General features: G+C 31.7%; 1 protein-coding gene across 15 annotated transcripts in view; it reads right to left on the bottom strand.

Moving 5' to 3' along the window:
* Nucleotides 1-3,789: 3,789 nt before the first annotated feature.
* The window catches only part of LOC147815993 (WD repeat-containing protein 81-like), a 48,712-nt gene continuing 36,688 nt past the window's right edge, over nucleotides 3,790-15,813 (bottom strand). For 7 of the 15 annotated variants that reach the window (XR_015431497.1, XR_015431498.1, XR_015431501.1 and 4 more), the window contains one exon: nucleotides 6,173-14,017. Coding sequence is in view for 6 of the 15 variants with exons in the window: in XM_087157975.1 (XP_087014101.1) it covers nucleotides 14,010-14,017 (8 nt within the window). In the remaining 9 variants the exon portion in view is untranslated. Of the gene's footprint in view, nucleotides 4,205-4,240; nucleotides 4,570-6,172; nucleotides 14,018-15,813 lie in introns of those variants that run through there. The other 8 variants (XR_015431495.1, XM_087157969.1, XM_087157970.1 and 5 more) reach the window with 4 other exon arrangements.

Here is a 15,813-nt window from a genome sequence, read left to right as displayed (position 1 = left end):
GGTCATCGCAACGCGGCACTACAGCCGAGCACGTGCCGCAGTAGGGCCGAGGAGTGTCCGCCATCTTTCGTCACGGATTAGAGCGGAAGCTCAAGTGAGGAGTAAAGGCACAGGCCTGTCGTAGAAGGGCAGTGTTGAGTCTGCCATTTTCGGGCACCGCAACGTGGCACTACAGCCGCGCACGAGCCGCAGTTGGGCCATAGAGTGTCCGCCTTCTTTGGCCACTAATTAGAGCTGATGCCCAACTGAGGAGTAAAGGCAGTGGCGTGTCGTAATCGGGAAGTGTAGAGTCCGACTTGTTGGACCACCGCAACGCGGCACTACAACCGAGCACGTGCCGCAGTAAGGCCGTGGAGTGTCCGCCATCTTTCGCCACGGATTAGAGCGGAAGCTCAGCTGAGGAGTAAAGGCACAGGCGTGTCGTAGTCGGGCAGTGTAGAGTCCGACATGTTGAACCATCGCAACGCGGCACTACAGCCGCACACGAGCCGCAGTTGGGGAATAGAGTGTCCGCCTTCTTTGGCCACTAATTAGAGGTGATGCCCAGCTGAGGAGTAAGGGCATAGGCGTGTCGTAGTACGGCAGTGTGGAGTCCGACATGTTAGACCAAAGCAACGCGGCACTACAGCCGCGCACGTGCTGCAGAACGGCCATGGAGTGTCCGCCATCTTTTTTTCACTAATTAGAGCGGAAGCCGAGCTGAGGTAAAGGCACTGGCGTGTCGTAGTAGGGAAGTGTAGTTTCCTCCATTTTGGCCACCACAACGCAGCACTACAGCCGTGCACGTTTTAAAGTAGGTCCGGGGAGTGTTCGCCATCTTTGGCCACATATTAGAGCGGAAGCCCAACTGAGGAGTAGAGGCACTGGCGAGTCGTAGCCAGTCAGTGTAGAGTCCGCCATTTTGGGGCACCGCAACGCGGTACTACAGACGCGCACGAGCCGCATTTGGGCCATTGAGTGTCCGCCTTCTTCGGCCACTAATTAGACCTGAAGCCCAGCTGAGGAGTAAAGTCATTTTCGTGTCGTAGTAGGGCAGTGTAGTTTCCTGCAATTTTGGTCATCGCAACGCGGCACTATAGCCAAACACGTGCCGCATTAGGGCCAAGGAGTGTCCGCCATCTTTGGCCACGGATTAAACGGAAGCTCAACTGAGGAGTAAAGGCATTGGCGTGTCGTAGTCGGTCAGTGTAGAGTCCGAAATGTTGGGCCACCGCTAGGCACTATTGCCGCGCACGCGCCGCAGTGTGGCCATGGAGTGTCCGCCATCTTTGGCTATTGATTAGAGCGGAAGCCGAACTGAGAAGTAAAGGCACTGGCGTGTAGTAGTAGGTCAGTGAAGATTTCTGTCGTTTTGGGCCACCGCAACGCGACACTACAGTCGTGCACGTGCTGCATTAGGGCCGGGGAGTGTTCGCTATCTTTGGCCACGGATTAGAGCGGAAGCCCAACTGAGAACATAAGTCTTTGGTAGGGTCTAGTAGGGCAGTGTAGTGTCCGCCATTTCGGATCACCGCGAGGCGTCACAACAGCCGCGCACGTGTGGCAGAAGGACCGTGGAGTGTCCGCCATCTTTGGCCACGGATTAGAACGGAAGCTCAACTGAGGAGTAAAGGCTCAGGCGTGTCGTTGTAGGGCTGTGAAGAGTCCGCCATTTTGGGGCACCGCACCGCGGCACTACAGCCGCGGACGTGCCGCAGTGTGGCCATGGAGTGTCCGCCATCTTTGGCTATTGATTAGAGCGGAATCCGAACTGAGGAGTAAAGGCACTGATGTGAAGTAGTAGGGCAGTGTAGTTTCCTGCCATTTTGGTCACCGCAACGCGGCACTACAGCCGAGCACGTGCCGCAGTAGGGCCGCGGAGTGTCCGCTATCTTTTTCCACGGTTTAGAGCGGAAACTCAACTGAGGAGTAAAGGCACAGGCGTGTCGTAGAAGGGCAGTGTTGAGTCTGCCATTTTGGGGCACCGCAACGCGGCACTACAGCCGCGCACGAGCCGCAGTTGGGCCATAGAGTGTCCACCTTCTTTGGCCACTAATTAGAGCTGATGCCCAGCTGAGGAGTAAAGGTAGTGGCGTGTCGTAGTCGGGCAGTGTAGAGTCCGACATGTTGGACAACCGCAACGCGGCACTACAGCCGCGCACGTGCCGCAGTTGGGCCATAGAGAGGCCGCCTTCTTTGGCCTCTAATTAGAGCTGAAGCCCAGCTGAGGAGTAAAGGTATTGGCGTGTCGTAGTCGGGCAGTGTAGAGTCCGACATGTTGGACCACCGCGACGCGGCACTACAGCCACGCACGTGCCGCGGAACGGCCATGGAGTGTCCGCCATCTTTTTCCACTAATTAGAGCGGAAGCTTAACTGAGGAGTAAAGGCACAGGCGTGTCGTAGAAAGGCAGTGTAGAGTTAGCCATTTTGGGGCACCGCAACGCGGAACTACAGCCGCACACGAGCCGCAGTAGGGCCATAGAGTATCCGCCTTCTTTGGTAACTAATTAGAGCAGAAGCCGAACTAAGGAGTAAAGGCACTTGCGTGTGTGTCGTAGTTAAGCAGTGAATAGTCTGACATTTGGGGAAACCGCAATGCGGCACTACAGCCGCGGACGAATTCATAGGAATCGAAAATGTTATTCGCTAAATCGAGGATAATTCATAATATCAACGCAAAATAAAATAAAAATTATGGAATATCCGAACATCTGTAATCAACAAATATGCAAAATAAATAGAAGTCTTACACTTTTTATACATGTACTTAAAATACAACTGATGATTACGCTCTAATTAATTTGAAATCTTAATGCAATTCGTGAGTAAGGTTTGCTAATTTCCTTGATTTTTTTTACTTTAAAATGTTTTTTATTTTACCGACGTCACGAAGAGCAAAGCATCAGAAAAAGTAACAGTTTTCACTAGAGATCCATTATCATCGACTTGTGTGTATGAGTCGCTATTCATTGTTTCCTATAAATCTACTTCATAAAATTCGTTAAATCGCGAAATTCGGTAAACCGGGGTTCGACTGTAATGTAAATTTTGCATTGAACCTTGCAATTTTAAATATCGTGTTGGTAAAGAACAAAATTTTTCAAATTTCTATAATCATAAGTCTTTTTTGTCTTGTAATCAAATTTTTTCAAAATACTACAAAATCTTATTTGCCTCTATCTATATATTTAGATTGTATTTCATTCATAAAATACTTATTTATTTTTATTATTTTACTTTTATGAAGCGTAAATGTTAGTATTTTGTGGGTGTAAAACGTGCAATTAAAAATAAAAAACCGTTATTTTTCATTTTAAAATTCTTTTGATGGTTTTTAGAAGATTGTGTCTAAATTTTTACAGAATTAAAAAATTTCCGTCTCAAATTCTCCTTCATTACTAATTTAAAAGAAAAGAAAAAGTTGAAGCAATAAGTCATGAAGTTTCAATTGCTGAAAGAAAAGAAAATACCTCAAATTATTAAAACGCAAACAAATTTTTCGAAGAGAACTTCTCCGTTGTGTAATCCTAAGTTATCATCTCACAATTTATTTTCAATTTTATATTTAAAAACTTTTTTTTTTTAGTATTTGAAACTTCATGGTTTACTCTAGGTTTGCCTGAACTTTTTCTTTTCTTTTAAATTAGTAATAAAGGAGAAAAAGAATTTGCGATGAAAAATTTGTTCCACGGTATGGTATTCTCTTAAAGAGTAAGATTCAAATAAAAAGTTAGAGAATAGAAAACAAAAGTATGAAAGGCAAACAATTAGGTTGTTTAGAATTAACATGAAGGGGCAAAGAGAGGACAAAATGTTTACAATCTTTATTTAATCAAACCCTATATTATAAAAAACAGAGGAATTGAAAATCCATTACAAGAAATATTTTTAATTTTCATCAGGCAATCAAACTGGTTTTGATGATTTTACATCCCTTATTATACTATTAATTCGACTAATTTTGATAGCATATGTATTTCAACATAAAATTTGCGACTCCTAATGAATATACCTCACAGAATGATGGTACATATAGAACATCAATGATGCATCGTTTGGTGGTGTAAAGATCCAAGAATTTGAGCAATAAAATCAAATAAATGCCATGTTGAAAGCAAAGCAGTAAGAGAGCAAAAAAACAATTCTTGGATATAAGGAGTAACAAGGATAATGCCTTCTCCATTTAATACAGGCTTCTGTAATTCATCCAAAGCATATAAAACCTAACGTTGTTTTTTATCTCTACAAACCGGACACTACTAAATAAATTGCAAGCTAAAAAAATGCAACTTTACACCATTTTTAAAGCATGTAAATAAAACTTTTTGCCTTATCCATAACTAAAAATATTGTTAAGCTATTTCACCACCGAAAAATCAATCTGTCTCCTGTCACCATCTTTGTAAAGAAAGGAGAGAAAATGGTACTGCACTCCTGAAATAATTCGGACATCGGCATCTTTTGATCTTTTCATCTGGACCACACAGGTTATGAGACCCCTCAAGTTGAAATGACTTCTCTCAATGCTTCTTCCCCATTGAAAATTTCTTTAATTTTCTTATCAATTTGAAGACTGTATTTAACACAACTGAGGTAAAAAAAAAGAGAACAGAAGTATAATCTTTGAGGTGTTTATGTAAATGAAACATTTATTCAGGCACTTGATAGCTGATCAATTGTGAATAATCATCTCCATAGGTCGTCATGACTTACAGGTAAGCATTACTTTTTTTTCTGTGAATCATGGGAGGTTTTTTTTTCCAAGAAGGTATTAACCATGTTCCCTATCAAATGATAAGTAGGTGTAAGGGGATGTGAACCTAATAATTGAAATGGACTGAGGACAGTACGCTCCTATTTGGTATCATATGTCTAACTTGAGTATCTATGCTTATAGGAAAATTATATTTATTTATCTGTAGCTACATCCAGAATTATGTATTTATATCAAACTTCTTTATATATTCTTTTTTATATTTATTATATAAAAAAGAATATATAAAGAATCTTCTTTTTTTAAGATAAAAAAAGAAGATTCTTTATATCTTAAAAAAAGGATTATATAAAGAATCTTCTTTTTTTATCTTTTTTATATATCTTTTATATATTTCTTATTGTTTAAATAAATATTCTTGTAGATATTTACGGTATCCTTGTAGATATTATTTAATTACTTCTACATCTTTGAGAATATTCTAAAAACAATTTACGGTGTTAAATTTCGTTATTAGGGTACCCTTCCCGTAAACGGACAAATTTTTTGATCCAATGAATGTCAGCTTAACGGAGGTTTCACTGTATATATTTTTAAATAGTTTCAAGTTCATACTGTTATTTTTTCTTGCTGAGTTTTATTTTTTTTACCTATTTGCATGTGCTGCAATCATATCCTCATTAAAAATAAAGGATTACAGTAGAAGGTAAATTAGATTTACTGATTAAAACTTATATTCACTTCATTTAGCTATAATTATTTTAACTTTATTTTGTTTACAATTCATATTTAATTACGCCCAATCAAATATAGTAGTTTTCGTAAAACGACATTTTGTATTTTCTTCAGTGCTTTTTATACACTCCCCTTTACATCATCGCGATTTTTGTCAAAAAAAGGGCGCTTTATCTGTACTTTAGGGTTTACAATAGACAGTTTTTAATAACTGATTGATAACAATAAAGACATTATAAAAAAGCTTTAACAAAGACATCTCATATTTAATAACCTAACATTAATTCTCTGCAAACAAATTAAAATTATCTAACTATCATATGTTATAGACTAATATAATCATACCTTTCTTGCTTCATTTCAAACTTTTTGAAGTTAGTTTTACTCTCAAAATGAAAGAAATTTTTAATATAGTTTGAAATAATTTAAAATGTTAAATTAAGCCCAATCTTTCTGTTATAAAAATAACTAATTACAAAGCTCAAATTTTTTTTTTTTTTTTTTTTTTTTTTTTTTTTTTTGAAAAAAAAAATAACATTCAATTATTTTATGTCATGGATTCATTAATGGTTAAAAATCAAAACATCTAATTTTAAAAATAACAATGGAAAGTCACACTTAAAAATCTATGTAAGCAACAAAATTTGTACAATACATTTTTTCGATATTTATAATAATATAATACCTGATACATTTATAATAATAAAAGATACTTTGTACACTGATTGTAATTCCACAAAAGTATAACAAAATTGACTTTATTTTCTCATTAGAAACAATAATATTTGATTACAAATGCTTACCAATCAGCACAAGATTTAAAGACAGTCATTACTTTAAATTTTTGACTTACTGTAACAGAACATATTTCAATATATCCTTTTATATTAAAGTTTAATTTTTATTTATATTGGAAACTAAAAAACAACAACCTGAGAAAAAACTGATGATAAATTATTAAACTTGATTAACTTCATTTTATTTTTATAAGAAACAATTATTAAATTACAAAAAAATTCTCAATGCAAATAAAAATTTTGAAGTTTAGCATTACTATATAAATTATCTCATTTTAAAAAAAATGCATAGAAATTTTTTGATGAATAACAATTTCTTACAAGTTTTAGCATGTTGTCTATAACAACATGTGTCTATAAAAAAGAATTCAATGTTTTAAGTGAACAAAAAAATACCATAAAAATCATTCAACTTAGCAAAATATATTAATAAATTCTTTTGCCAAAATGAAAAGTAATCCTAGATTTTTGCCATAAAAATACATATGTACAATCGGTAAAGTAATTAAAATTAAATCCAGCCTAGTAAAAATATATAAAGAGCACATTTTGAGCTTGACTATTGTCATATTTTGTTATATTGTGTCTGAAAATTTCCCAAGAATAGTTTTGAAAATTGCTTGCTGATTTAATGGGGAGGTATAGGGTCTAATCATTTCATAATACTTCTAGTTCAATGTTTTACACTACATTAAAAGAATTTTCTTAAGCACTAGTTAATATTCATTAATTTTTAGAGTTAAGAATTGTTAAATGAAACTGTGTAATGTATGGTAAAATGAACTATAAAGAATAGAATAAAATCAAAATTTTCTTTTTAATGCCATGTACATAAAATTGTTAATTATAGGTGGAAATAGATGTTTAGAAATGGGTAAAAAAGTTGCAAAAATGTGATCATTTCTAATAAGAATATTAAAAAAAAGTTTGTCAAAGGCTGTTAAAAAATTCACAATATTTGAATACTCATGAGAAATTAGATTTTTTTTGAGACATAACTCATGGCCTGTATACTAAAACTCAATTTAAATTTTGGGACACGTCTTGTGAGCCCATACAAGGTTCATTACCAATTCCAATAGCAACATATAAAGTGGAATCTCAATCATGGACATTATAAAGAAAATAAACAGAACCTATCAAACGTAAAGCTAAAATAAGTTAATACCTTGGTATTTCTTGTCTATAGATTCGTAATAGTTTGAGGAAGTCATCATAACATGTTTTAAGAGAAGAGTTTTGAGGTCAAACTTTGCAATGAGCTGATAAAGCAATTTCACTAATCAGACAACAAAGAACTACCATATCTTTGCCTCGCAAATAATTTACAGAAACATCACTGATCATTTGTCGTCCAAAAATTACATATAAATTTATTGAATAAATAATTTTTATCAATTATAATTTATCACCAGGCATTAATGACATAAAAGAATTTATTTCATGCAAATTTAGTACACATAACACACATGATTTTATACATAATTTAAAATGCATATACCATCTCTTCAAGTTTTCATATTTATATATTCAAGACAAATCTAGTAGTCCATAAGAAATTATACTCTAATATAGATGATATGGCTAAACCCAATGTTATTAGTTTAGTACATATTTGAAAAAGAGTTAAAAAGCGTTTTAGAAGAAAAAGTTAGATTATCAGCACCTGTGTTTAAAATTCCAGAGAATTATAGATAAATAGTAGCACTTAATCTTTGGTACGACAGTTCATGTTGGACCATGACCTCCTAAACAGTTCAACTGCAAAGTATTCTGCCTGATGCCTTCATTGTTAAATTTTTTTGGGTTTATCTAAATCTCATCTATCCATTCACCTTCCTCATTTTTTTTTACCTCGGCATTGATCATTAAAGATTTTTTGTGCATTGGGTGTAATCCATTCTCTCTAAATGTCTCAAGCATAGGATTCTTTTTAATTTTAGAGAGTTTTCCCACATATCATTGACTCTGGCTGGTCTAAAACTCAATTCAGATTTTTTTGTCCCTAACATCTTCTCCTATTTTGAGGTCTAGGGTCAAAGTCTCACCCTTCCAAAAAAAATACTGTTTCTCTCATCACAACTTTATAAAAACTAAGTTTCATTAGCCATGGCTTTAGATCTTATTAATTTCAATGATTGCACTTGCAGATGCAAAATCAAACATTAATGTAAGTGCAGACTTAGCATTGTGAACCTCGAAGCATAAACTATGTATTTCTAACTAGAATTTTTATTGTAAAATTTATAATCATGTCTATTGTCAATTTTTTTAACACACTGTAGTATTAAAAACAAAGGGGAAAGCGAGTCTGAGAAATGTTGTATAGATAAATAAAATTATTGAAAATAATCTTACATACATAAATAAAACTAACATTTTTAACACAATTTCTCAAAACTGCTAAATTTTTACTTACATGTATTCAAAGTATTCTATTTTCAAACTAACATACGAATATACAAAGATATTTGAATGTTAATTTGCAAACATAGAAGCTGGTTAATGGGTAAATTTTTTGATCCATTTTCATAGTAGGTACATTAAAATTTTTTTAATTTCTCATTTGGCCCTTAAATTTTCTTAAATAATATGTGATTTATTAAAACAATCTAAAATTAATAATTTCTTAAGTCAAACACATTCCATTCTAATAACAAGATCATTCTAAATTGAAATAATCATTTACTTCTACTTTAAAAACATTTTTATTAATAGTCTGGTTAAAACTATAAAATATTTAATGAGTTCAAGTAATATTTAAGATGCTTACAGACATAAATAATTAAATGCAACCAAAACTCTGAGCAAATACAAATTTTAAAAAAAAACTTGCAGTTAATTCCCCTCCAAAAATTCATAGTTGCAAAAATATAAATGAATTTTTTTATTGGCAGGGAATGAATATAACACATTTGGCTGACTGAGAAGCATATGCTTTACTGATGGATAACCCTGCAACTTCATTAGCGAGCCAATACTACAGCTGCATGGTATAAGCTAGTACTGATCAAATTACAATCAGAGGGATATGAGATAGTGGAATCAAAGAAATAAGTTTTGGTTGCATAAGAGAATAAAAGTGTTTAAGCAATATGAGCTAATGATCACTGAATAAATCCATCATATGATCATATTATACAGAATAATCTTTCTACAAACTCTTTTTTTTTTCAATACAAAAACTGGAGCACTTTAAATGAGTGTTATTTTTTAAATTTATTCCTGTTGAGAATAGATACAAAAATGAATGACACACTTATGAGATGCTTAAACATCAAATGCGATGTTTAAGGCATTTTTCCCAAACTGTAACAAATTCTCATTCTATTTTTCATCATTAGAATCACAAGTTACTGTTTTTCTTCTCAAAATGAAAACACATCAATATTTTTAAAATGACAGTAGGATTTCTGGATAATAGACACAGCAATCTGCAGGTTTTAAAAACAATCTAAATGTTAAGATTATACGAGTAGCATTTAATTATATTGTTAAAACACAATACATAGGGAGAACAAGTGGCAGTGAGGATGAACCATAGTTTGACTGTATCTTTTAAATTATTTATGTATTTATTACTGATTAAAATTACTTTAATTAAAATTTATAAAAATGTAAATATATTACCTTTGCTAAAAATAGATTTTTTTTATATTTTATTTTAGCAGTTTCATTATATATATATATATATATATATATATATATATATATATATATATATATATATATATATACACACACAAATGCAGAGCTGAACTTGTGATAGGTTACATTTGTAAGAAATTGTTCCTCTAGTGGTAAAGTGGTTGATAAGCTTTCATTTGCATGACACTTATTAAGTGTAGTCTAAGAAAAAGTAATTAGAGGTATCGCTATTGATATAAGGGATAATTTTTTTAATAGAACAATACATGTATTGGCACATGCAGAAGATATAGACTGCAATGCAAGATCTGCAAAAGTACTTAGGAAATCCTTCATAGCACTGGAATCTGTCACTAAGAAAATGAATTTGATAAACAATGAAGATAAAACAAAACACATGAATTGTGGCAAATGACAATAATTCTAATAATATTTTTTTAAATGGGACCCATAAATTATGAATCTGCATACCATTCACCAATTTAGAATCAGAAAGTAATTTATCAAAATATAAGTAAAAGTGAAAATAAAAAAGATAATTTTAGCAGCTATTTAATGCATTTATGGACTCAGAAGACTCTTAAAATCCCACTTAATCAAAATAAAATAAGTGTTATGTAAAGTACAACTTTACATAACACTTATAAAGCAAGTTTTAGCATATGCTTCCGAAATATGGACCCTCCCAAGAAAAGCTGAAAATGCTCCCTTGATATTTGAAAGAAGAATCCTCAGAACTATTTTTGGTGGAGACAATGCTGTCTGAAGAGAAAGACACATCTAGGAATTATACAAGTTATATAAAAATGATATGATAAAATTAATTGGACTAAACAGAAAGAACAAACTAAGGTAAACAACGTTAAAGAGCACAAAAATATTATTAAAAATATTATTGCTTTTAATAATATTTTTGTACTCTTTAACGTTGTTTACCTTAGTTTGCATTTTAGCACAAAGGTCGCCCACTTGTGTATTTATAAACAGAAGGAGATAGCAAGGATGTACTCAAGCAGAACTGTCTTGAAAATTTTCAGTGCCACTCAATATAATAAAAGGTTAAGACACAGATAAGAATAACAACAATAGACTAGCTGCTTAGAACGGAGCTTTTCTGTAATTAAAGTAAGGAACTGGGGAACTGCAAAAGAGTGGAATGGAAAAATACTCTAAAGAAGGCCACATAGGGCTGTTGTGCCATCAGTGATGGTGATCTTAGCTAAGTTAAATGTTTTTGTTTTATAAATTTGGTTTAAAGCTATTTTCCAAACCACTACATGTAAATGATTCAAAAGTTCATTTGGAAAGTCACTTTGTTCAGACTCTCTCGTGGGGAGGCTTTTAAAATGTCAGCAAAACAAGCTATAGTTTCTAATTGTCAACTGCATCTACTCTATAGCATAGTTTTGCAAAACATAGTAGTTTGAAGGCCTGTATAATATCTATCTATCTATATATATAGAAAACTTAAACTTAATAAGATAAACTTAACTAAACTTTAGATAAACTTAATAAAAATTATGCAGTTAAAAACTTGAAAAACAATAACTTATCAAAAAACTTAAAAAACAATAACTTGTCAAAAAACTTAATAAAAATAATTAAAAAAAGCAAGCTGTCGATAATCACAAATTCTTAACTCAGAAATGCTAGATCGGTAAAAATGAACAAATGTGACGCGTTGGATTGCTTTAAATACGAGATATTTGGCGAGAGAAATTAGTTTCGGAGTATTTTGCAAGACATTTCCCCAAGGTATTCGCCTGTTCCTATAATGTATTTGCAGGTGCACTGCATGAAAAAAAGGAACAAATTTCGGAGAAATCTAATTTAGTTCTTGGTTTGGAATAAAAGGACTTTTGTTAGTCAAATTCATATTTCAGTGGCAGGGAGTCTTGAATTCTTTTTCATGTCAATGCTAAAAAAAGAATGTTACCCCCTTTTTTTCCCCCGCCTCCTAAATATTGAATGGACATTGTTTCTCAAGGACATGTATCCTTTTAGACCTATTCAAATTTTCCATTTTTACTCCCCCTCCACGTTCCCGCGTTTATCCTTTTCTACAGTAAAAAGGTTCCAGGAAAAGCCTCATTTACTAGCCAGCTGCATATGAAAGAAGCGGGGGGGGGGGACTCTTGAAAACAAATTACCCTCTTTCCCTGCATTCCAGAACAGGAGCGTCACTAATGGTCCCTCAACGGACTTGGTGGTCTTTTCTGTTTCTTTCTTTTTTTTCTTTTTTTGAGAGGGGAAGATTAAGAAATGTTTGTTTATTTTGATTGTTAAAAAGTGTCCGGGAAATCGATCCTTCCGGGAAAGGGACGTCCGGATATGGGACGTTGCACTGTATATGTATATATATGTATATATATATATATATGTATATACATGTATATATATGTATATATATGTATATGTATATGTATATGTATATATATGTATATGTATATATATGTATATGTATATATATGTATATGTATATATATGTATATGTATATATATATGTATATATATCCTGTGAATAAAAACACTCTTTTTTTTCAATTGATTTGGATTCTGACATTCAGAATATAGGGGGAAGCCACAATCTAGAAAATATGGTCCCAATAGTTTTGGCATGCAAACAGTCCAAAGTTTGGGGCTTGGTCCAAGTCAGGAGAGCGATCCAATGCTAATTCTGCTTTTTGGGCATTTCGCCATATCTCGAGAATTTTTTTAAGCGAATTGAAAGATTTTTGCACACACTAATAAATTTGTTTATCCAAAGATAATTTCAGGCAAAAAATAATTTTTTGTCTTCTTTCATTATTTTATTTAATAAGAGTTGAAAAATTTTGAAGTGTAAGGTATATAAGATAAACATTATAAGATATATAGGATATACAAATTTTTACATCATTCAAAAAATTTAATTCTTGATAAAATACCAAATTTGAATGAAATTGGTCAAATATAGAAATTCAAATAAAAGACTTCTTTATAATTCTATTTCTCAGGAACTATTTAACTGATTTTGTTCAAAGTTTGTATGTTTCTATATACAATTACAGTCTTTAAAGAGAAAAAATAAAATTTTGTATACCGTACAATTCGAAGTGTTTTCAAATATTATTAAGTAAAATAATAAAAAACAATCAATAAGGGACAAAAATTATTTTTTGCAAGAAGTCACCACTGGATAGATCAATTCCATAATTGTGTGAAAAAAATTTTCCATTCACTTAAGAAATTCTCAAAACATTCCAAACTAAGCAAAAAGTAAAATTAACATTAAAGGGTCAAAAATTTTGACCGCTTTCCTGAACATTATTCTCAGATTACAACCACCCCCAATAATTTGAAGGCAAGTTAAAAATTTGCCAAAAAAAGGTAAGTTTATTCAGAGAAAGTATGTTTTGTATCTAGTTTCGTAACTAAAAAATCATCTACATTAATTAATTAACATATTTGGAGTCACTTCCTTGAACCATTATTGGAGCAGACTGCCACATACACAAGCAAGAATCAAACGCTTTCATTTCCAGTCCGACACATGCACTTTCTCGTTAATTCCCGACCATCCCATATTTGTGAGAGTGTTTTGGAATGTTTTAAAAACTATAATTTTAAGAACAGAATAGCATTGCATCTACATAGGATTTGAAATACAAATAGATTTGAACTTGTTCCATTGGGAAAGGATTGAGTTTTAGTCAATGAAAATCCAATCATTACATTAAAGTAATACAGGATATTTCGCTTATTTTTTTGCATTAGTTCTGAGCACAAATAAGCTCACTGTATTTGATAAATAATTTCTAGAAAACTACATCAATAAATTCTTTGCAAAACAATATTTTCATTTTCTTTATTATTGAAATCGATAAAAAGTCAACATTTCCAGAGCAATTCAACATATTTATTCTCAAGACAAAAATACTTTTTATAAAATTATTATTTGAAATTGTCTTAAGCAACATTTTACATCATGTCAATCAATATAATTATCATGTCAAAATTTTTGAAAGTTAATCAAATAGTAATTAAATAACAATTTAAAAATTTATTATTTTAAATTAAAATGTTTATTTATATTACCTAAATTTTTCAAAAAAAAGCTGGACTTGCTCTTCCTCATCACCACTCTCGTTTGTGTCAGATACCTGTAACATTTTATTTTGGTTATCAATCAGATATCAAAATTTTAAAACTAACATTCATACTACTATTCTAAAAGTATTTTTGTTAAATTTCCACCAGAAAATTTTTAATTATTTTCATTTCACGGATTTAATTAAGGCAAATAACACTGCAGATAACAATATGCAGTGGTTCTTAGATAGCTGTGCCTGAAAAAAATTAATATTGTAACATTCCAAAAGTAAAGAAATATCAGAAAATATCTTTTTTTTTTCCCTTCTTAAATTGTAATTAGAAGTTTTTACAATTCCTTTACATCAATTAATAGCACTTTTAAATGTAATAAACATGTTTTAATTTCAAGTTTTTAATTTTTGTGACCAATGACATGATTGTGGCAATGTGGTCAAAACCGTGAACAGGTCACCTTTAGTTCCCAGACAAGCTGGTACCCATCGATCTGAAGCTGGGTGGGGTTTAAGACATCACTGGGGATCGAACCCTAGTTCTTCATAATGACAGTTCAATGAAACTTAACACTTAATATTTTTACATTTTATATATTATTAAATCAGCATTTTTTTTTCTGCTGAAATCTAATTACTATAAAATAATAAAACTAAACAAATTGAATATCTTAAAAATTCGAGGAGTTCTTAAAAATAAAAATTTGATCTACTTATGGGGATGAAGGTGTGTAAATAACTGAACCATTCCATAACTTTGGATTTTTGTATGCTGATCAGCTTATGGTAAGCAGACATTTTTTCTCTTTGACATCAGCTAAACTTGAAAGCTAAAAGCAATTTTCTTAAAAAAAAAAAAAATTAATTGTCCAGATATTGAATGTTAATTTAAGATTAAGCATTAACACTTATGATTATACTTTTTTTTAACTTGACCAAAGGGCCACTTTTAGGAGATCGCGACCTGCATATATTAAGGGGGCTTGTTTGAATAATTTTTTTAAAAAATAGCTTTGAATAGTTTTTAAAAAGTGTTTCACTACAATAATAACTGCAAATATATTGTTTTACAACATCTTTGCTTGGTTTTTACAAATGAATAACTTTAAAACATTTACAAAATTTTAGTATTCTTTAAAAAACAAAAATTTTTTTTTTTAAATTGCATCAAAATTTTAATTAAGATCCTTCTTTTTAACTCCCTGAATAAAATTGAATTCCACCAAACATAAAATTGTACCTTTAAGCTTCTTTTGTTCAAATTTTGAAATCATTTTTCAAATATAGTGTACGTGAATAATTTTATATCATTTTGAAAAGAAAAAAAAAACTATTTTCTTAGCTTTTCCATTTCAAAATTTTAAAAATAAATAAAAGAAAGAAATAAGCTTTTTTTGATAAGAAAAATATAATTTGAACTCTCAGTACTAAATCAATGTTATTTTAGAATTTAGATGTCAAAAAGTCTACCATTTTTAATTCATCATTGATAAATAAAATTATAAATTTGAAGTTTTTAGGCATGAAGTTGAAATTTAAAATAAAATTTATATAAAGATGACTGTTCTATAATTTTGCATTCACTCTTCAAAAAGTCATTCATTGACTAATGTTTAAGAGAACTTCATCATTCATATTTTAATATATATTTTATAATAATTTTTAACACATTTAAGAGCATGCTCTAAAATCTTTTTTACAAAAGGAAGTACTAGTTTAAATTTTGTTATGTAAATTTTATTTTATTTCACACATAATTTTCCTAAATAATTAGTAAGATACAAAAAAAATCAGATTTATAGCTTTCAAGTGCCGATTGTTAAAGTTCTATTATTTTAACGAAAAGAGTATTT

This window comes from Parasteatoda tepidariorum, chromosome 2 (assembly GCF_982258835.1).
Source record: "Parasteatoda tepidariorum strain Cologne lab strain chromosome 2, Ptep-v5.0, whole genome shotgun sequence".
In the NCBI taxonomy this organism is placed as follows: Eukaryota; Metazoa; Arthropoda; class Arachnida; order Araneae; family Theridiidae; genus Parasteatoda; species Parasteatoda tepidariorum.
The sequence above is the reverse complement of the archived record's forward strand: the minus strand, read 5'-3'. Positions and strand labels throughout refer to the sequence as shown.